This window comes from Erpetoichthys calabaricus, chromosome 4 (genome assembly GCF_900747795.2).
Source record: "Erpetoichthys calabaricus chromosome 4, fErpCal1.3, whole genome shotgun sequence".
In the NCBI taxonomy this organism is placed as follows: domain Eukaryota; kingdom Metazoa; phylum Chordata; class Cladistia; order Polypteriformes; family Polypteridae; genus Erpetoichthys; species Erpetoichthys calabaricus.
The window spans coordinates 583,180-605,904 of record NC_041397.2 but is presented as its reverse complement, the minus strand read 5'-3'; the positions used below and the strand labels follow the sequence as shown (position 1 = coordinate 605,904).

The following is a 22,725-nucleotide window of genomic DNA, read 5'->3' as shown; positions in this document are numbered from 1 at the left end:
AATGTGTTAGGATGAAGGCGAGCGTCTTCTGACTTCCACGAGAGACAGCAAACAGTGAAGCTTTTTGAAGAGCCTGCAAGCAGAAGGACTGGAGTGGTTATGATGAAGAAAAGTGAAATGTGGCGCCGTGTAATGGCCTCCCCTCCCCTGCCCTTGGCCTTGTGCTCGTCCTGCCAGGCAGGTATCTTCTTCTCTCTTTATTAGCTTCCATGTTAGCTCGCTAAATCCACCCTACGAGGTTTTCATTTTACAGACACAGACATTATTCTCCGTTTTTGCCTTTCGTCCACACTACTCCAGTGTTTTGTAGCCTCTGAAAATGCAGACACTGAACAAAACTCACACGGCCGTTTACTTTTGAAAAGAGCGGCTCAGCATTTGCAATGTGGCCGAGTCAGAAAGTAGACGCAGACTCTAATCACACTCGGATTTGTTCATGCTTACTATGCAGCCCTTTTCTGATTGGATCCTACGAAAAATCACATTCCAATATGGCGACACAGGAGAGCGGCTCTCGGTGCCGCTTGTTGTGTCGATTATGTGTGCTGTGCACCGTCTGAAGGCTCCATATGTGTGCAAAAGGCAAGGAATGGACGGACCAGCGGTAAAGATTTGCGATAAACTCTGTGGCCGGTGGCGTTACCAAACCTTCAACCAGTTGTTCTGCCAACATGTGCGTGCCCAGTGTACCCGAATGTGTGGATGGCGATACTTCTACAAATGACGTGAACACCATTTTGGTTTAAAAACACCATTTTTAAATGACATAGCCAAAAAGAAAATCCGTGTTGATCTCGTGTTCGTTTAATCAAGTGAGCCTTGGTGTCTGTTCATTGAATTACGTTCTTGATGGTGCGGGTGGGAGAAGACCCTTACTTGACCTGCTAGGCCCAGGTGCTGTGCTAAGGCCGGCGGGTTTGTCAGGGTCAGGGGCTCCGGTGGTGTGGTGTTGGTGACCTTCCTCGGTTTGTGACATTTCTGGTCCGTTCCCATTATATTTTAATCTTTGTAATGTTTGTGAATTAGAAATTCGTAATCCAATTTGTTGCTTGGACTCTTCTGGATGGTTCTGAACCTTGTTTTTGAATTTATTTTTCATCCTGAAATGAACTCTTTCTTTTATGTTCTTTTTGATTTGTTGAGCCCATCACTTCAAACAGCCACACTGTACAACTCTGAAAAGGAAACATTTTATAAAAAATAAAATATCTGACAAAAACAGGGGCAGAGGTTTTGACTTACAACGTTCAGTTCCCTGACACAATAGCCCCAAGGATCATCATCATCATCATCATCACTCACATGTGTGTTAAGGTGTGCAGCCAGGCAGCTGCCAGAGTGCAGGAATTTCACACTGTGTGCCGCGGATCCATCCACTTTCTAAGTCTTTACAAGTTAAAAATGTTTAAATATGTACATTTCCATACTGAGTCTTTTCTTGGAGGAGAAAGGAGTCTTCAGCTGTGACGATGGTGATGGTGCTGCATACCTCAGGGTCTAAGGTGTCACTGGCAGAAAAGATCACATACTCCTTGGAATTATCAGTCAACATCTAAATTGAGAGAGAGATAAAAAGAAAACAAAAAAAACATTAACAATAAAACGTTTAAAAAGCTTTGGCTAGCATTTCTTTATTAGTATTGCCTTGGCATGGGGCACAGGAAAGATGGGCACACGTCAGCAGATTTAACCTGCCTTACAGCTACTTAAAGTAACACTCTGACGAAAACGGAGACTCTGTCTGTGTCTCACCTCCTGTTGTCTGTAGTGAAGAATGAGGGGCAAAACACAAACAAGACAAAGAGCTTCAGTGGGGGGCCGTTCAACACAAAAGCTTCATCTTGTTTGAGTGAACGTCCTAGTTATTCATGAGATGATTTTACAGTAATGTAGAAAACAAAAACAAAATGTGTGTTTGGCACGTCGTGAAAATATGTCTCGATGACTACGCCAATGAAATAAACAGGAAGTCAAAAGTCAGAATCGAGCAATCAAAGAAACCTGCTGACAAATCATAAATGTGAACTGAGGTCACAGCTGACAGAAACCATATGTTATATATACCGTATATCTTCCAATAGTAGCCCCAGCGTTTATTCAAAAAATTATTCAGATGTCCCAGCGTTTAAGAGAGACCGGGTATTATTCGCCTCGCAGACGGAATGGTGAGGGGTAAACGGGGTTCATTTGGCAGTAAAATACGGTTTGGTATCGTATTTACAGCCACAAAATGTAGGCAACAACACCGGATGAACATTTCAGGATTTAATGAAATTATCAGTACAGCAGTACAGTATTATTAAAGCAGTATACGGTATTACCGTAAGCATGAAAAACAGGTACGGTAGATGTCTACTGAACTTTCTTGCCAATGATTCCACCAACACTGGCCTGCACCAGTCTGAATTTCACACGAAAGCACTCATCAGCCCGACAAGTCCCCTGCGGAACGTAAGGAAATGCAATAAGCTCCAAACTCACGCATATACATTACGACATGAGATTGGATAAGATACAATAAAGTACTGTACTTACCATCTACTCGTCGTCTGAATCGGTAATGATTGCTTCATTATTTGTCAGTTCTTCTTCATCTTCCTCTTCTTGTGATGGCAATACAAGTACTCCCATTGCTTGTTGTCGCGCAGTAATCAGTTTCGCACTCCCAGCATGGCATGGCTGGCCCTCCTTTACGCAGTGGATAAAATCGTCCTCAGATCCATCGCATGCATTGATGATTCCACAATCCTTGAAGGATTTTCTTATCATTTCTGGGTGATTTCTTGCCAAGCTGATGATATCCACATTACTAACAAACGTAGTGCCGGCGCTTTCAAATTTCCGCCAGCTGTAAACCCCTTATCTTCTTCCCCTGCCATCCAATTACCATACAACTCTCCAAGCTCGTCTTTGAGGGGCTTGTTCCAAACAACATCAGCAGGTTAGACATACTTGGTGCAACCACCAGGGATAACTGCCGTTGACATTTTATATTTCTTCAGTTCTTGTTTCATTTCCTCACTGATGTGACAGCGGTAAGCATCCCAGACAAGAAGTCTCTTCTGGAAACAGAAAACACTGCAAACTTTCTGCAACCACATTATTGTTAATTCCTGATTCATCCATCCATTTGTTGAGGTCGCTACCTTTGCTTCTTGGACATCCTGTAGTCTTGCCACTTCTTGCTTTGCACCCCGAAATACAATAAATGGCTTCAATTTTGTGCCATCTGCTTTCGCTGCCAATGTGACAGTGAAATGAGATTTCTCGTGACCAGAAGTTTTTATTGTTACACTCCTATTGCCAGTTGGTTCGACTGTTGTAGAACCAGGCATGTCGAACCAAGCACATGTCTTGTCCATTCCAATGATTTCGCCGTCCTTAACTCTATCTGCAGTTCGGTGATTGGCAACCCACATCACAAAAGAGACGAGCTTGTCAATAACTTGTTCTGGATCCTTCTGTGCCAGCGATGTCTTCCGACGGAGCGATAAATGATGGCATTTCATAATTTTGTCAAGCCAGCCAGCACTGGCTACAAACGTTTCTTTTCCTTTTGAAGCATCATCAATCTCCGTATCAAAAATCCTCTTCGTTTTCGTGCGGACCATTTTCCTGGTCCATGGAGACATGCGCACCTTCCAGTCTTTGTTCAGTAATCCATGTTAACACCAGTTCATCTAATTCTTCGCTCACTTTCTTAGCTCCTCCACCAGGCAATCATTTACTTCTGGCACCTTTTTCTGCCGCCGTTTTCTCAATATCAGTCATCTGTTTGCGCCATTCTCGGATACGTTTTGGATCCACCCCAAAATGTCGTGCATGTTCTTCGCCTGAATGTTCTTTTGCATATGTTACCGCACAGAGTTTGAATGGTAAATCAAATGACCGTTTCTTTCCCATCGCTCACACTACAAACACGGGCCCAGAAGAACACAGTGACACAAACAGACACCCGCACGACCCTTCTGAAAGCAAAAGTGTCAGTGGAGGTAAAGGTTAACAGGTCACCGAGGAAGAGGGCGCAGAGTTTTTCACGTGATCATGTACTGTCTGTCCAGTCAATACAGCCCCCTCTTCCCTGGTCAAAGGTGAGGATCAACATGTCGAAGATGGCATTTTCATGTTCTTCCCGCCCCTTCCACCCACCTCTACCCTCCCTGTGGGGTTATGTTTAACGTGGAGACGAAAGGGTAAAATGTACACAAAGAAATTTCGTTTTGACTTTCTCCCTTCCTCGATAGCATCCGATGACACTACTATTGGAGACCGGCGTCTATTTGTCGTGACATCTCTTCAAACCCAGCGTTTATTGGAAACGGGCGTCAATAAGAGCCGGCCACTACTAGAAGATATACGGTATATAATGTTACATGGTGTAGCCGCTGAAGTATAAGGCAAGATCAAACGTGAGTAAAACGCGTGCCGAAAGAAATCTCTCAGTCCAAAAGTTCATTTTAAAAATATTTAGTGAAAGTTAAAAGCAAATAATCCACACAAGAATAAAGGAAAAAATAGTTACACACATAGAATAAAAGGCAAAAAAAAAAAAGGAAAAATGTATCTTCTCTAAACTTAGTTTTTCTTGAGAAACTTTAGTTATTTCTGTACTTAAAAATTCTTTACTTCTTTTTTACTTAAAGGTTCTTCTTATATACTTAAAAATTCTTAGCTTCTTCTTCTGTACACTATAAGTGTACGGTTCTGTTTTACGAGTTACTTTACACACTCAAAAGACCCGTCGGCCCACAGGCACGGTTTAAAACCATATGCCCTCTACACCTTACACATGGCAAGGCTGGTCACTAACTGAGAATAAGGTTTAGTCAGAGCAGATAGAAATAGCTACAATATACCAATTTTACTCAACTTATGGGGGTTATACGAACCTCCCATAGATTATGCATTGTCATCTAGTAAAATATTTATGAATCTTATATAACTATGAAAATGGCTCTTACACATAGTTTACTGTCAAATAATGCAAAGAGTACGCGACATGTGTTTCACCCTTATTTGGGCTGATCAGGCGTACACACTCCACTGCATCCCCTCGCGGGGACCAAACCTCGGACGTCATTGCAGACCAACCACATGTGTTACCTGGTAGGTAACCACCCATACAATCAGACTGAGATTCAGACTACGAATGATATGAAAATATATATATTATATGTATATTGTCACACACGTGTGCATGGGAGGCAGCTAAAGTGCTTGAGTAAGGGCAATTCCAAATCAAACCAAGAGGTGTCAGAGAGCACTGATTCTTTTTCTTCTTGGCCTGCAGACCATCCACATGAGATTCCACCTGGCCCTGTTGACGTCAATTCCGCGTCCGAGCCTATGGAGAAAGATCTTGTTGGCTCTGGCCCCTCTGATGTCACATCCGGGCTTGAGCCTATGGCTGAAGACCCTTATGAGCCCAACCACTCTGATTTCACTTCCTGTCTTCCCCTTTAAAAGCCTCCACCTTTTCCTTATTCCTTCAGTTCTGCTTTGGACTTTGGAGTTTTGTGCACATTACTGCTGTAAACATTTTTACAACTTTGCAGTCAGGATACCAAATATACTGGTGGCTGCCTCAAACCTTTCTATGGCTCTGTGTGGAGTTTCTGTCTATGTATGTATGTATTATATATATATATATATATATATATATATATATATATATATAGACACACACACACACACACACACACACACACACACACACTAGGAGGTTCTGCCCTCCGCTCTCGTCGCTTGCCAAACCTGTGGCAGGCACTGGGCTGGGCCCCCATCTCTCCTGCAGCTGAGCCGCTCCGTTACAGAAAGCGATTATATTTAAAGATATGGTACAAGACCCCCAGCGCCTAAACCCCAGTTGTGGCCTTGTAGGCCACCCCACGACTTCCTTGGTATTTTAGTTTATCATTTAAAAATGGAATAAGAATCTGAAAATCTAACAACATCACATTAAAGTTCAATAAATTCCAAAAAGCATGATACCAAACATATATACAGGTTTTAAAATAAGCCCAATTTAAAGTGTGAGAAAAAATGTGACATAAAAACAACACATAAAATTGTTGCACTTTTAGGCTTAGGATTTTATATTATATATTATATATATATATATATATATATATATATATACACACACACACACAGTGCATCCGTAAAGTATTCCCAGCGCTTCATCACTTTTTCCACATTTTGTTATGTTACAGCCTTATTCCAAAATGGATTAAATTCATTTTTTTCCTCAGAATTCTACACACAACACCCCATAATGACAACGTGAAAAAAGTTTACTTGAGATTTTTGCAAATTTATTAAAAATAAAAACATTGAGAAATCCCATGTACATAAGTATTCACAGCCTTTGCCATGAAGCTCTAAATTGAGCTCAGGTGTATCCTGTTTCCCCTGATCATCCTTGAGATGTTTCTGCAGCTTCATTGGAGTCCACCTGTGGTAAATTCAGTTGACTGGACATGATTTGGAAAGGCACACACCTGTCTATAGAAGGTCTCACAGTTGACAGTTCATGTCAGAGCACAAACCAAGCATGAAGTCAAAGGAATTGTCTGTAGACCTCTGAGACAGGATTGTCTCGAGGCACAAATCTGGGGAAGGTTACAGAAAAATTTCTGCTGCTTTGAAGGTCCCAATGAGCACAGTGGCCTCCATCATCTGTAAGTGGAAGAAGTTCGAAACCACCAGGACTCTTCCTAGAGCTGGCCGGCCATCTAAACTGAGTGATTGGGGGAGAAGGACCTTAGTCAGGGAGGTGACCAAGAACCCGATGGTCACTCTGTCAGAGCTCCAGAGGTCCTCTGTGGAGAGAGTAGAACCTTCCAGAAGGACAACCATTTCTGCAGCAATCCACCTATCAGGCCTGTATGGTAGAGTGGCCAGACGGAAGCCACTCCTTAGTAAAAGGCACATGGCAGCCCGCCTGGAGTTTGCCAAAAGGCACCTGAAGGACTCTCAGACTATGAGAAAGAAAATTCTCTGGTCTGATGAGTCAAAGATTGAACTCTTTGGTGTGAATGCCAGGCGTCACGTTTGGAGGAAACCAGGCACGGCTCATCACCAGGCCAATACCATCCCTACAGTGAAGCATGGTGGTGGCAGCATCATGCTGTGGGGACTGGGAGACTACTCAGGATAAAGGGAAAGATGACTGCAGCAATGTACAGAGACATCCTGGATGAAAACCTGCTCCAGAGCGCTCTTGACCTCAGACTAGGGAGACGGTTCATCTTTCAGCAGGACAACAACCCTAAGCACACAGCCAAGATATCAAAGGAGTGGCTTCAGGACAACTCTGTGAATGTCCTTGAGTGGCCCAGCCAGAGCCCACACTTGAATCCGATTGAACATCTCTGGAGAGATCTTAAAATGGCTGTGCACCGACGCTTCCCATCCAACCTGATGGAGCTTGAGAGGTGCTGCAAAGAGGAATGGGCTAAACTGGCCAAGGATAGGTGTGCCAAGCTTGTGGCATCATATTCAACAAGACTTGAGGCTGGAATTGCTGCCAAAGGTGCATCGACAAAGTATTGAGCAAAGGCTGTGAATACTTATGTACAGTGGGGCAAAAAAGTATTTAGTTAGCCACCAATTGTGCAAGTTCTCCCACTTAAAAAGATGAGAGAGGCCTGTAATTTTCATCACAGGTAAACTTCAACTATGAGAGACAACATGAGAAAAAAAATTGAGAAAATCACATTGTTTGATTTTTAAAGAATTTATTTGCAAATTATGGTGGTAAATAAGTATGTGGTCACCTACAAACAAGCAAGATTTCTGGCTCTCCCAGACCTGTAACTTCTTCTGTAAGAGGCTCCTCTGTCCTCCACTCGTTACCTGTATTAATGGCACCTGTTTGAACTCGTTATCAATATAAAAGACACCTGTCCACAACCTCAAACAGTCACACTCCAAACTCCACTATGGCCAAGACCAAAGAGCTGTCAAAGGACACCAGAAACAAAATTGTAGACCTGCACCAGGCTGGGAAGACTGAATCTGCAATAGGTAAGCAGCTTGGTGTGAAGAAATTAACGTTGGGAGTAATCATTAGAAAATGGAAGACATACAAGACCACTGATAATCTCCCTCGATCTGGGGCTCCACGCAAGATCTCACCCCGTGGGGTCAAAATGATCACAAGAACGGGGAGCAAAAATCCCAGAACCACACGGGGGGACCTAGTGAATGACCTGCAGAGAGCTGGGACCAAAGTAACAAAGGCTACCATTAGTAACACACTACGCCGCCAGGGACTCAAATCCTGCAGTGCCAGATGTGTCCCCCTGCTTAAGCCAGTACATGTGCAGGCCCGTCTGAAGTTTGCTAGAAAGCATTTGGATGATCCAGAAGAGGATTGGGAGAATGTCATATGGTCAGATGAAACCAAAATAGAACGTCATGTTTGGAGGAGAAAGAATGCTGAGTTGCATCCAAAGAACACCATACCTACTGTAAAGCATGGGGGTGGACACATCATGCTTTGGGGCTGTTTTTCTGCAATGGGACCACGACGACTGATCAGTGTAAAGGAAAGAATGAATGGGGCCAAGTATCGTCAGATTTTGAGTGAAAACCTCCTTCCATCAGCAACGGCATTGAAGATGAAACGTGGCTGGGTCTTTCAGCATGACAATAATCCCAAACACACCACCCAGGTAACGAAGGAGTGGCTTCATAAGAAGCATTTCAAGGTCCTGGAGTGGCCTAGCCAGTCTCCAGATCTCAACCCCATAGAAAATCTTTGGAGGGAGTTGAAAGTCCGTGTTGCCCAGCGACAGCCCCAAAACATCACTACTCTAGAGGAGATCTGCATGGAGGAATGGGCCAAAATACCAGCAACAGTGTGTGAAAACCTTGTGAAGACTTACAGAAAAAGTTTGACCTCTGTCATTGCCAACAAAGGGTATATAACAAAGAATTGAGATGAACTTTTGTTATTAACCAAGTACTTTTTTTCCACCATAATTTGCAAATAAATTCTTTAAAAATCAGACACTGTGATTTTCTGGATTTTGTTTTCTCATTTTGTCTCTCATAGTTGAGGCATACCTATGATGAAAATTACAGGCCTCTCTCATCTTTAAGTGGGAGAACTTGCACAATTGGTAGCTGACTAAATACTTTTTTGCCCCACTGTGTGTGTGTGTGTGTGTGTGTGTGTATATGAGAGAGAGAGAGAGAGTGAGAGAAAGTAGATATTAAAAAAAAAAAAAAAAAAAAAAAAAAAGTAGGACCTTGTCATTTAATATCCGCAAACTTGGACGAGGAAGTGACCCCAAAGAATGAACCTTATACCCCGTGACCCTGACATCACAGATCATCACCACAGCCTGTAGCAGTTCCTATCTACCATAAACAAAACTACTCTGAACAGCTTCTCTCTCTACTGGATGGAAAATAAATTGCATTGGAAAGTGAAAATATGAAAAATCTTTAAATCACAGTGTAAAATTTTGTGACCTTTTCCAAAATGTAGTAATAACTCGTCTCCCATTTCGGAAGAGAAACCCAACAACCCTACTATAGGGTGGTCCAGATCTAATTATGAAACTTTTATTGCAATGCAGGAAAACAATACAAGACAAAAGAATTGTTTGAAATATCTTGTAATAGACGAATGCAGGGCAGGTGCTGCCATCTATTGGCAACAAAAATAAATTTTTGTGAATTCTCAATGTAATAAACTTAAGTTATAGCGTAATGAAAATTGCATAATTAGGTCTGGACCTCCCTGTACTAGAAATCAAGACATGTCATGCAATGTGAGTGATGTGAAACTTTTTTCATAAACATTTTGTCAAATGTCAATTTCTGTTACAACACACTGAAGTGAGGGTCAGAAGGTGACATAAACAGCATGACTCCATGGACCCACCCTGCCTTGTGTCAACAGTGCCAGCTGCCGGTGGTGAGCAGGGCTGTGTTGAAGGTTTCCTTTTGAGTGTCACAGCACACCCAAGCCCTTCACTTTATGGCCACAGTTGGATAGTCTTCCATGTCACAAAGCATGCACTAACATGGCAGGAACTTCAGTTTAGCCCAGTTGCCTTCACAGCCCCAGATCTCAACCTAACAGAGTGTGATATGTGGATTGTTTTTTAAAAACGGCTTTTCTATTTTTGTACTGATAAATGATATATTTAGAATTAAACTTACACTAGTGAACTAGTGAGAAGAAAAACCTTTCTTGCAACCTTCCATGTAGCAGAGAACACATGTCGCTATGCCTGCCCTGCTCAGCCCATTGCAGGTCAGTACCAGAAGAAACTAAACATTGGCCTCTACATGCAAAATAATCACAAACTGTACATCTGCAAGGACCAATAAAACAAGCTTCACCTACAGTGGTGTTTGAAAGTCAGTGAGCCCGTCAGAATTTCCCATGTCCTTCATAAATGAGACCTACAACACTGTCAGATGTACACACGTCTCCTAAAAGTAAGTGAAGAGAATATAACTGAACAAATGAGACAGAAATCTCACACGTGTTGATTCAGTAACACAAGTCTGTGAGTGGCACATGAATGTGAACCTTTGCTTTTAGTGTTTGGTGTGACCCCTTTTTTTGCAGCAATAACTGATACTAAATATTTCTGGTGGGTCTTGATCAGTCCTGCACATTGGCTTGGAGGAATTTCAGCCCAGTCCTCCATACAGCTTTGCTTCGACTAAGCGATGTTGTTGGGTTTTCTCAAATGAGCTGCAAGCTTCAGGTCTTTCTGCAACATTTCTATTGGGTTAAGGTCAGGACTTAGACTTGGCCATTCCAAAACTTTTATTATTTTATTCTTCTGCAACCACTCTTTGTTAAAATGACTTGTGTGCTTGGGGTCGTTGTCTTACTGCATGACTCACTTTCTCTTGAGATGTAGTCCACAGATCGATGTCCTGACATTTTCCTTTAGAACTTGCTGGCATAATTCAGAATTCATTTTCCTGTCCACAATGGCATGCTGTCTTGGCCCAGATGCAGCACAACAGCCCGATAACCCCTGCCACCATTTTTCACAGATGGGATGAGGTTCCCATGCTGGAATGAAGTGTTTTTCTTTCTCCAAACAGAACGCTTCTAATTTGATTCAAAAAGTTCTTTTTTTTGGTCTCCTCTCCTCTGTATTAAACATTACTCCAATAACTTTCAGCTTTGTCCACATGGCTTTTCAGCAAACTGTAGAAGGGAAGCAATGACTTTCACTTTGCAACCTCACCATGCACAGCATTGTTGTCCAGTGTTCTCCTGATGGTGGACTCATGAACATTAACATTAACCAATGTGAGAGGCTTTTAGTTGCTTAGAAGTTACCCTTGGTTCTTTTGTGACCTCATGGACAATCACACACCTTGCCCTTTAGAGTGCTCCTTGTTGGTCAACCACTCCTAGGGAGAGGAACAATAGTCTTCAGCTTCCTCCATTTGTACACAATCTGTCTGACTGTGGATTGGTGCAGTCCAAACTCTTTAGAGATGGTCTTGTAGCTTTTCACAGCATGATGAGCATCAATTCTTTTTCAGAGGTCCTCTGAAATGTCATGGCATGATACATTGATACTGAAATGTGTTTGAAGGTGAAGCCCTTGCTAGGACCCTGTTCTTTTAACATAAACAGGGTGCCGATTCACACCCAACTGACAACACCGGACTCCGATTGCACCTTCAAATTACCTGCTAGGTTCACATACGTTTGCCACTCACACATTTGTCATACTGGGCGATTTTCCTCAATAAATATATAACCAGGTATAATATTCATGTCTCATTTGTTCAGCTGGGTTCTCCATAGCTACTTTCAGGACTTGTGTGAAAATCTGATGATGTTTTAAGTCCTAGTTATGGAGGAATATGGAAAGTTCTGAAGGGTTCACTAACTTCGAAGCACCACTGTAGCTCTGAGCTAGGAATGAAACACTGAGTTGGTAGAAGATTTTGGGATATAAAGCTAGGATTGTTCAAATGGTACAAGGCCTGAACATGAAGGGAGTCAGCACCTACAATATGGAGTCCCACTGGTCCAAGAGATGTAGCAGGAAAGCTCAAGATCAACAAAAAACTAACAGTTAGAGAACCTCAATGTCTACATCTCTAATCCCATCATTCCACCCTGAGACCACACAGCTTATTATGAAGAGCCGATCTGGTCATCAAGGCACATCTGGTTGCCTAGACTCCTAGCAAGAAGAGCTGCTAACTGTTCAGGTTGTAGTTGGTATCATTTGCCACACTCATTTTCCTTTGCTTCCGTTTCAGGCAAATTAAGAACCTTAAGTTAAAAGAATATTAATCTACACGCATGAATAAAAGCATACACCTGATCTTCTAAGCTTTTTGATGTTATCTCTCATCACCTGGGATTATAGATTGTGATGGACGGCCGGCAGTTCAACCCGGCCGACACATTCAGGATGCTAGATGGCGTCTTCCCTGCAGCATGGAGGTGCCCTGGATTCCCACAGGGCACCATGGGAGATGGAGTTCAGCTTCACAGCCCTGCTGGGTGCCATTGTGTGATGCTGCAGGGAGACACAGGGATTTTAATTTTCCGTATAGCCCGGAAGTACTCCCAAGTCACGGGGACAGAAGAACAGAAGTACTTCCAGGCTGAAGAAAAAGGCAAGCCTTCATCTGATCCGGAAGTGCTATTAAATAGCATGGACAGAAGGACAGGAACACTTCCGGGTCAAGGACTATATAAAGGAGTATGGGAGACCCAGCAAGCTGAGCCGGAGTTGGGAGGAAGTGTGACAGAGCTGCTGGGAGAGGAGGATTGGTTTATTGTTTATTGGGGTGATTGTGGTGCACTGTGGCATAAAATCAAAGAAAGAAGAAATTAAAACATTTCTTGGTGCTTTTACTTGGTGTCTTGGACGTTTGTCTGTGGGGTTTGAGGAGCAACAACGCCCTCTAGTGTTACAAGATACAATAGAAGGAGTTGCAGTCAACCCTAACGGTGAACGTAAGTGGACCTGCAGACAGCACCTGTATGGCGGACAGGCTGGTGAGTCTAAACATAGGAGAGCTATAGTGGGGATTTGAGGGTCTCTCTTCAGGTCTACATAGTGAAGAGTCTGAAAGTGGGAACAGCGTCATCTCAGGACACATCCATGGTAAGACACTTGGCATAGTCAGAAGCATCTGTACTGTGGACTGCTGGAGTGTAGGACCGGTGCAACGCAAAAGTTGAGGACCGAGCAAGAGAATGCAAAATTAACGTTACCAGGAAATGTAACTGCACCGCTTGCAATTATTTGAGGCAGATACTACACGTATTGATACAGGAGAAGTCCTATTGCTCATCACGTAAAGGAGCTACTTGTAAAGGAGTCTATAATCCAGATGATACAGATTCAAGGCTGGCCACCAGCAGTGAGCAAGGTGCAAATGTCTGGACTGAGACGGATTGTGGTGTGATTCCATGACTAAAGAGAGCAACTCTGGGATGAGGTGGACTAGGAGGTTAACAGCTCAAAAGTCTGTGGGAACTATGATATTATCAAATCAGCATGGACCAAAGTCCCCAAAGAAGGTACCTACCACTTTGTTGAATCTATAAAGAAGAATTTGGACAAAAGTAGGGGATGGTGCCCAACAACAGGTAGACAGATGTCACAATGTGACTGTTTCTCTTTCACCACTGCTTTCTACTCTACTTTTCATAAATGTTTGGTCAGATTTATGGCATTTCTCTCCAAAGCCTCTAGTCTCTACATTTATCAGCAGACTCACCCTGAACATGTTATCCTCACTATATTGCTGTTCCTATTGGATGTGTATCTGTTATTCATCCTTCTGCGGTCTCCTTGCCCGTGGGTGGTTCTCTAAGATTTTCTTTAATTTCCTCCTGCATAACCCACACAGCCTCAGCCACAACCTCCTGTTTCCTTTTATGGTTATTAAAATTGTTTTAGATTTGTTACTCTTTTATTTATTGTCTAAAATACTGAATGTACACTTGAACAAGGGCAGCACGGTGGCGCTGCTGCCTCGCAGTTAGGAGACCTGGGTTCGCTTCCCGGGTCCTCCCTGTGTGGAGTTTGCATGTTCTCCCCGTGTCTGCGTGGGTTTCCTCCCACAGTCCAATTGTCCCTAGTATGTGCTTGGTGTGTGTCCTGCGGTGGGCAGGCGCCCTGCCTGGGATTTGGTCCTGCCTTGCGCCCTGTGTTGGCTCCAGCAGACCCCCGTGACCCTGTAGTTAGGATATAGTGGGTTGGACAATGACTGACTGACTGACATTTGAACAAAGCATCAAAATAAATAATGATACACACCTGTTTAAAATGTTCCGGGATTTTACATGACGGAAAGACGAAGGTAAACTTTTTATAGATGAAGGTCACAGCAAAAAATAGACCAACCAAAATAAAGAACACAGCAATCAAGGTACCAATGAGAATAACTGCAATCATCCAGTGAGGCGTTGGGCCTGCAAGTAAAACACACAGAAGAGACAAATGAATCATTCATGAAAGTCAAGTCAAAATTGTTTATGTTTAACAAATAGAAATTAAGCTGGTCGAACATGTGAACAGACACATCCTTTTTTGTCTTTTTTCCTGTTAAATAAAGGTTCCAGTGAATTAACAAATTACAGATGTTAGTTTTTTTTTGTATTGTTAGAAACTGTCCCAGCATTTTTGGAAATGGGGTTTGTACTAATTAATGAAGTTGAAGAAGAAATCTCAACAACCTTTAAGAAGCATCAGTATGAGCTACTGGGACAGCTTAGCTCTCAGCAAAACCAATGAGCTTAATGGATTGAATGGGCTCCTCCAAAATGTCCTTACGATGTTACGTATTTACCCTCTAGTAGCCTACTACAGTATATAAATGTAACCTTCATTTAGTTAATCTCAAAACACATTTCTAGTCTCAAGTCCTGTAAATATTTGGTAATAAAATTCATCTTGGGATTTTTAGTTAATTAACATTTACTCCACAGTACTAAAGTTAAAGTGCCTGAAGATCAATCACTTTTGAGAGGACAAAAACCTGTAGGCATCACTGTTGCACTACACGATTAGGGGGTTTGATTGTTGGTAGCACAGGGCACCACTATTTGGTTTTTTCCCACCTGTGTAGGTGGCTTGATTGATTCCATCAAATGAGAATTTACCCTTTTTTAATGTGGTCCACTACTATACCTAATAAATCTATACATGACAGAAACAGGGGCCCTGAGCCCAAATCAGCTGCTCGGGTAGCAGCACAGTAGGTGATCGGTCCTGTGTTGGCCACATTTCATATGTTACAGCTTGGGCTTTGTTTTCTTGGCTTTTATGTACCTATTGTTTTATTCATTTTGAATTATTATTCATATTTTTGTGTCATTTTTGTCAGTTTCAGTAATTATTCATTAAATACGCGAGGTCTCTTTAAATGTGCTGTCCTTCCATGTCCTTTGTGGGTGGAGCCCTAAGACGGAGTCCACCTGGAGGTCAATGCTGCTGGCTTCTCCCTCAGACTTACAGAATATTGAGTTAGAGAGGAAGGGTTTTGAGCACCGATTTTCTTATGAGATTGCTGGGGTTTGTGGATTTTTGCTTCCACCTTTGGACTCTGACTGCTGGATTATGTATTAGGACTCATCTGCTTTGGAATGTCATTTAAGGAAATGCTTTTTTGTGCTCTTTGGAGAATTTTTGTCTTATTTTGCTTTTTACGTTAATAAATCTTCACTTAATAAAGATTGCCGTTTAGTTTGTCTTCACAAACAAGATGTTGGCAGTTATCCACTCTCTTGTAGGCATTTTTGAGTTAATTTGGACTGGTGGAGTTAGGGTAAGCCACATCCGTCTTCAAATTACATTATTTATACCTCATGCAAACTGATTCAGGGTTCACTTGGTACCGTCCCGAGGCCTGCAATTTCTAAAGGGTCCCAGTTCAGTTTATCTTGAACTGTTGTGTTTACATCAGCCTCAATGAACCGGACTACAGAGAAAATTGAGCTGGAGTTCAAAACAACTCTAGGTGTGAAAATACCTTAAGAGATAAAGGAGATGCACAAGTGAATGAAAACCATTCACTCACCTTTCCCTCAGCTCACACTTTTTCATGTTATTGTGTTATTAACTAAAGTCTTGATGTACATACAGTAAGATATCACAATCAAAACATTTTTTAGAGTTCCCTCTAAGTCAAATATAAATAATGAGAAACTACCCGACACCTGAAACATGACAAATGTAAATCCGCCCTGTGTTATGTTTAAGCCTTGGTACCTTCCCTGGCTTATGTCTATATTAGTTTTCATTGTCTTTTTTGTCGGAGTCATTTATTATGATTACTTCAGTTAATATTGTTATCTTCATTGATCCTTAGTCGGTATATTTCATGTATTTTTTTCATGTATCATCTATTTTTAATACTGCTTATGTTCCTTGTGCTTTTTTAACCCAAGAGGCAGGACCACATGGATAGCCCCAGTCCCATAAATGGAAGGCTGGGAACTCGAGTCCCTTGCGGTTCACTGAAGGCACTTTGTTGGAGTTAGATGGCATTGTCACCTGTCTCTTTCAAACCAGGGCTTTATGATAATCTACTCATTGTGGAGAATTTCAATTATATTTCATGACTTTGCTTATATATTTCTTTACAACTTTTGATGCCAAAGTTCATTTGGCCAAACTCAACCATGCTGACTAACCACTTGGGCTGCAGAGGAGTGAACCTTCTCTGGCCTGCTTTGTGGAAATATTTTGGAGGTCTCACGCCACTTTAACCATATTGTGTGCTGCACATTCAACACCTTGGTGAGCTCAGTTATCAAATAAGTAGTTTTTGTGCCAAAGTTGTTTACTGCAAGGTCCGATTAAACAAACATGCTGCATACCCGATCAGCGTGGCATCTAATTAAAAAGACATAATGAACTAAAAAGTGCACACAAAAGGAAATTTGAGAAAAAGTCATTGTAAATCATCAAGCAGGAGAAGAACATTTACACGGGAGTGAGGTTAAATGTAATGGACAGAGAAAACAGGGCTCAGCTGTGGATCTGTGTCATCCAAAAGCAAGAGTAACTTGTATGTACTGTCAAGCCACAGCAGATGCTCCAAAACGCAGTGGCATGTCTCGTTTTTAACCAGCCGAGACAGGCGCATGTCACTCCCCTGGCTTCCAGCAGCAGCACACATTAAATTCAAGTCACTGATGTTTGCCTAAACAGCAGCTAATTATTTGGAAGCCCTCATTAGGTCCTGTTCTCCTTTCCACCCACTAAGGCCTGCTAAAGAATGGTGTCTGCTGAGACCACCACTTGCCATCAAACTTCAATCCAGACTCTTCTCATGTGTACCTCTGCATTGGTGCAGTGAGCTGCCCACATTTATCTGAAAAGCTGATCCCCTTCTCGTTCTTAAGAAGGATTTGAGGAGACCTCTGCTTTGTGAGTACCTCCTTAAATGCAAATGGTTTGATGCCAGGGTCTTTTGTAGATAAGGTAAGTTAATCAGTGTTTTGTTTTTCGTTGGATTAATGGTTGCTTACCGATAAGGTCTAGAGCCGTTGTTACTTGTTTTCATCAATTTTTGTAACCCACTCTTTTAACACCGGTTTCAAAACAGACCACTAGACAATGCCTGCTCAATTGTGTTGACCTCATTTATAGCATCTGCTAAATGAATAAATGGAAATGTAATCTTCCAGAAGGTCAACAACTCACAACATAAAAACAAAGAAAAACTGGAGCATCTTATAAAAATAAAAGGTCAAAGTCCAGGAGTAGCCTGATCAAAAGCCGCACATCAATACAATTAGCGATATGTGAAAGCACACTATCACTCTTATTTTAAGGAATTGCTCAGTTTCTGCTTTTATTTAAAGGATTGGTCAAGTTTTTGTTAAAACATTAGAACAATCTAGTGTACTGTAGATAAGTTTGACATTCCTGTCCACTCAATTCCTTTGTGTTCTCTGTGTGAAGAACAACTTCACAAAATTTACCCTTAAATTTCAAATTGTGTTCCCGTGTTCTTGATGAACTCATTTTAAAAAGTCACCATCTTGATCCACTGCACTAATTCCCTTCATCATTTTAAGCACTTCAGTCAGGTCTCCTCTTAATCTTTTTTTTCTTAAACTGTAAAGGCTGAGCTCTTTTAATCTTTCCTCATAACTCATCCCCTGTAGTCCCCGGACTCAGCCTTGTCGCTCTTCTCTGGCCTCTAGAATCAACAATCCACCTAATCTGTATGTCTTTGGACTGTGGGAGGAAACTGGAGCACTGCGTGAACAAGATTAAATAAATTAAAGAAAACCATAAAACAGCAGATTCTAATTTATTCTGGGGAAAAAAAAAAAAAGGTTGTGAGAAACGTGGCAACACTGTCACGTCATCATTACGTAACCCGTTTTAAAGTTGTATAAATATCCAAATATGTATTGAGTTAAGTCGTAATCTCGCACCAACTAATAATATAATGTAATCGATTTTAAATATCCAAAATGAAATACCAAATGAGATCATGAAATACAAATCATTTGACAATCTTCCAGATTCTGATAAAGCCATTAACTGTTCAACAGAAGTTTTAAATTCACTTAGTCCACCAGGAATACCAGCACACAAATTGGAGCTTAAAATTGGTTATCAAATAATAGTTTTGAGAAACCTCGATGCTCCAAAATTATATAACAGAACTCTAACATAATTCTATTATAATCGGAATCAGAAACAGCGAGGACTTTTTCATTCCACGTAAACCTACAATCCCTTTCAAACTGAAACAACTGCAATTTCCAGTACGTCGTGCATATGCCATGTCCATAAATAAAGCACAAGGACAATCCTCGTCAAGTTACTGGAGTTTACCTCAAAGGACTGCGCTTTTCATGTGGCCAGCAATGTGTCGCCTGTTCCAGAGTAGGATCAGGAAAGAATTTATACGTTCTTGTTCCTAATGCCAAAATGAAAAACGTTGTGTATCATAAGACACTCTAAATGATTTGTAGCAACTATATACAATCCACAATTTGTTAGTGATGGCAGTTTGACTTTTGAACAATATTCAAATAATAAATTAACTGCAAAATAATAAATTGAAACTGCTTCATTTTTCCAACCTGAGTGACAGGTAGGCAACCCAGAGCCGCAGCACCAATCACCCCAAAGTCCAGGCCTCACAATGCCTCTTCTCTCTTTCTCTGGTCCGCCTCCACTCCTCTCCTCCGAGCTCCGCCCTCTTCCACCTGACTCCAGCCATCGAATGGAGGGAGGCGGCCCCTTTTATAATCACCCGGACATGCTCCAGGTGCCAGTGTGGCAGAAGTACCGGCCATGCACACGGAAGCACTCCAGGTGTCCCTGGTCTTCTCCCCCCCAGCACTTCCGGGTGTGGTGGAAGTGCTGAGGGCCAGGGCTCCTCAGGTATCGGGTCGCCCCCTGGTGGTGACCATGGGCCCCTATAGGGTTGAGCTTCCAAGCTCAGTTCCCGTGGTCCCCAAAGCCACCAGGGCGGTCGCCCCCCTCGATATCTGGAGGAGGCGTAATCCCTCCTCTGGTTCTTCTGGGCATTCCGGCTGGGTTCCACCCCCAGCCACCTGTGACTATAATATTATATATATATATATATATATATATACAGTAATCCCTCACCTATCACGGGGGTTATGTTCCAGAGCCCCCCGCGATAGGTGAAAATCCGCGAAGTAGCGACCTATATTTATTTTATTATTTATACATATTTCTAAGGCTTTATTAAACCCTTCCCACACTCTTATAAACCTTTCTCACTCTCTTGTTAACCTTTCCCACACTCTTATAAACACTTCCTATGCTCTTAAACATTTTCTACATTCTTAAACACCGCAGACCAACACTGCACACTGCCTGCACGCAGCGATCAGACGTCAATGTGTCTGCACTCGCTTTGTGAAGGGGGGCAGCTGAACTCACGCTGAGCAGAAATGGACTTTGTGCTGCTTCTGCCAAAATGCCTGCTTGTCGCTCTGCGCGTTTGGAAGGAGGAGGTGTGTGTGTGTGTGTGTGTGGGTGTGGGCTGAACGCACATTCGCTCAAACCCCCCTCCCCGGAGGCGCAGTTCACATTGTCAAGGGGGTGGGGAGCTGAATGAACGCTAAGGAGAAGTGGACTTTGTGCTGGCTTTGTGCTGCTTGTCGCTTGCCGTGTCAATAATTTAAAAGCCTGTACATCACCAATTTTCCTGTCTCACTGTCTTGTCTTGCGTGAAGTTAAAATGTTTTATAATAGTGAGATGTTACTCATATCCTTAGCCCTACATCCACATATCATATGTGTTAACAAAGTGTGTTTTATAAGTTTACATGTGTTTAAAGCATGTGGGATGGGTATTTTAAGGCTTAAACTATAAAAATGTTTATTTATATGGTCTTTCTATATCGCGGATTTTCTCCTGTTGCTGATGGGTCTGGAACATAACTTCCGCGATAGGCGGGCAATCACTTGTATTTAAAAACCTGTGAAGTCGTGAATCCGCGAAAAGTGAACCGCGAAGTAGTGAGGGATTACTGTATACACATATATACATACTACACAAAAAGCCTGTTTCAACAACGTAAGATGAAACGGGCATGAGCTTGTGTCAGTAGTGTACGAAGAACAAATGATAAGTAAGAAATAAATAAGAAAGTGATGTAAGTAATGATAATTAACTAAGAGGTTTGGGATATGTATGACTTTATCACGGCAAAAAATACTGTACATTTAAAAAATACATGCTATCTATGACAACGTTTTTTGTTTGTATACTGGAGGCCTGTCCGTATGCAACTAAAGTTGTAAAATCTCTCTGTAGACTACATTTTTTGTGAAGACACTCTCACTGTTTGGTAGTAATTTCCCTTGATGTGGCCCATCTTTAACTTGCATCTTCACATCATTCGCCCGCTGAAAGTACTTAATTATAATATGTTCTTGCGTATTATTTTGAGTGTGAGGGTTGGCTGTGATCGGGGCTAATATCCTACGCCTGGGCGGAAGGATTTGGGATTTCAGAAAAATTATCCCGAAATGCATAGGCTAAATCCGCCACCTGCCGCGATGTTGGGGTTGGATTTCGGTCTCGTAAGGTTTTTCGGGCAGCGGCGCAGAAGGTGACTGCGCATTTGGCCTCAGACTGACGTCAGTGAGTGCGCAGAAGGCGACTGCACATTCGGCTTCGGACAGACGTGAGTGAGTGAGGTGGCAGGCGAATTATGTATTAAGATATATACACATATATATATACACACACACACACAAACACACACACATAGAGGACAGGAAATTGTAGTCCAGCCCACCAGTTGTCCAAATATTCACAAGTGAATCCAGAGAATTGAGTGTGTCAGTCATCGTTCATATTGATGTTGAATTTAGTTCCCTGATGCCCTAACATCGCTGCTTTGTCAACTGTCCAGTGCGTTTCCTCATCGGCTGCCTTTCACTTCTAAATGATCCATGGGTCCATGGCTTACAATTTATAATGTCACACATCTGATGCTTGTAGAAATTGTATTGGCTGTCACACACCACTTACTGGTTGTACAGGTTCCTTTTTTGGACAAGTCTCTTAATTTTTCTCACCAAAAAAGTGATATTTCACTGCAAATACTGTGACCATGTATGTATTTTTCCGTGTTGTCTTGGGTAAATTGCTACAATCAGAGGGTTCCTAGGCCAGCACTGTGTGAAATTTGCCCCCTGCAATTGAAAGCACAGAACTGTTGTATTTTAATTGTCAGTGTGTTTTTGTGACATTTTTACTTTCATATAATAAAAACTGTATTACCTGTTCCTTTGGTCATCACCTACTGATACTACGAAGGACTGTTGTGAACTGTAATCTAGCAAGTAAAGTCAGATTAAAAAATTACCAAGAGTGTCATTCTGCATGCAGACTGGTTGACTTGTCTGGCCGATCTTTCCAAAATCACTGACTTCAACATTAACTTGTATGCAATAACTTGCCCAGGCATCCATATCTTCAAGTACCATATGAGTCATGCGGCTCTTCACAATCTTCATCTAAAGCAACACAAATACAAATGACATGAAGACAAACCGTGTATCTGAAACAATTAATCAAGAAGAAGAGCACACACTTATAAAATCAGACTGTAGGAACTTTAGCTCACTCCCAAAACATGGTCATGGGTAAAGCCTCTAAAACCAAAGACTCTTGGTCACAAGCTCTGTAAATAAGAAAAAGGATCAGTGGAATTGCAAGCCTGTCCCAGGCTCCCCCACTAACAGTAGTCTGACAAAATTATGGATATTGCACTCATGCACCAAAATAATACCTGAAGACCTCTGACCAAATTTCTTTATACTACGGATGTTGGCAACTGTGTGGACAGATTTGGTCTCGCAGACCTCAACTGAGGCTCATCTGAGTAGGTCTTGTGATACAGTGGGTTTGTGGCTTAGCAGCTGGTGGTCAGTTTAATAAATAAATAGCCAGCTCAATCTCCGTTGTTGTGCAACTCCTCATGGAGTTAGTGGAGTGATCAAAGACCCACCCAGGAGGATGTGGTCATACTCAATTGTTTCACTGGCTTCATGTGGTTTGCGTTAGAGTCGCTGTACCCATGCAGGCATATAAGGGGCACTTGGACAAGAGAGCTGGAGAAGCTGAAAGGAAACAGAAGATGAAGGCAGTAGATGGCTGTGGTCAGCCAACACACAGGAGTGGAGGCAATAATAATAATTCTTTGCATTTATATAGAGCTTTTCTCACTACTCAAAGCGC

At 42.1% G+C, this 22,725-nt stretch overlaps 1 protein-coding gene across 1 annotated transcript in view; it reads right to left on the bottom strand.

Annotated features, from left to right (window-relative positions):
* Nucleotides 1-1,176: 1,176 nt before the first annotated feature.
* LOC114641455 (interferon alpha/beta receptor 1-like) overlaps nucleotides 1,177-22,725 on the bottom strand; it is a 100,668-nt gene continuing 79,119 nt past the window's right edge. The window contains exons 13-15 of the mRNA XM_028790485.2: nucleotides 21,851-22,001; nucleotides 14,286-14,440; nucleotides 1,177-1,552 (exon numbers count right to left, since the gene is read on the bottom strand). Of these exons, the coding sequence (XP_028646318.2) occupies nucleotides 1,406-1,552; nucleotides 14,286-14,440; nucleotides 21,851-22,001 (453 nt within the window). The 3' untranslated portion in view covers nucleotides 1,177-1,405. The remainder of the gene's footprint in view (nucleotides 1,553-14,285; nucleotides 14,441-21,850; nucleotides 22,002-22,725) is intronic.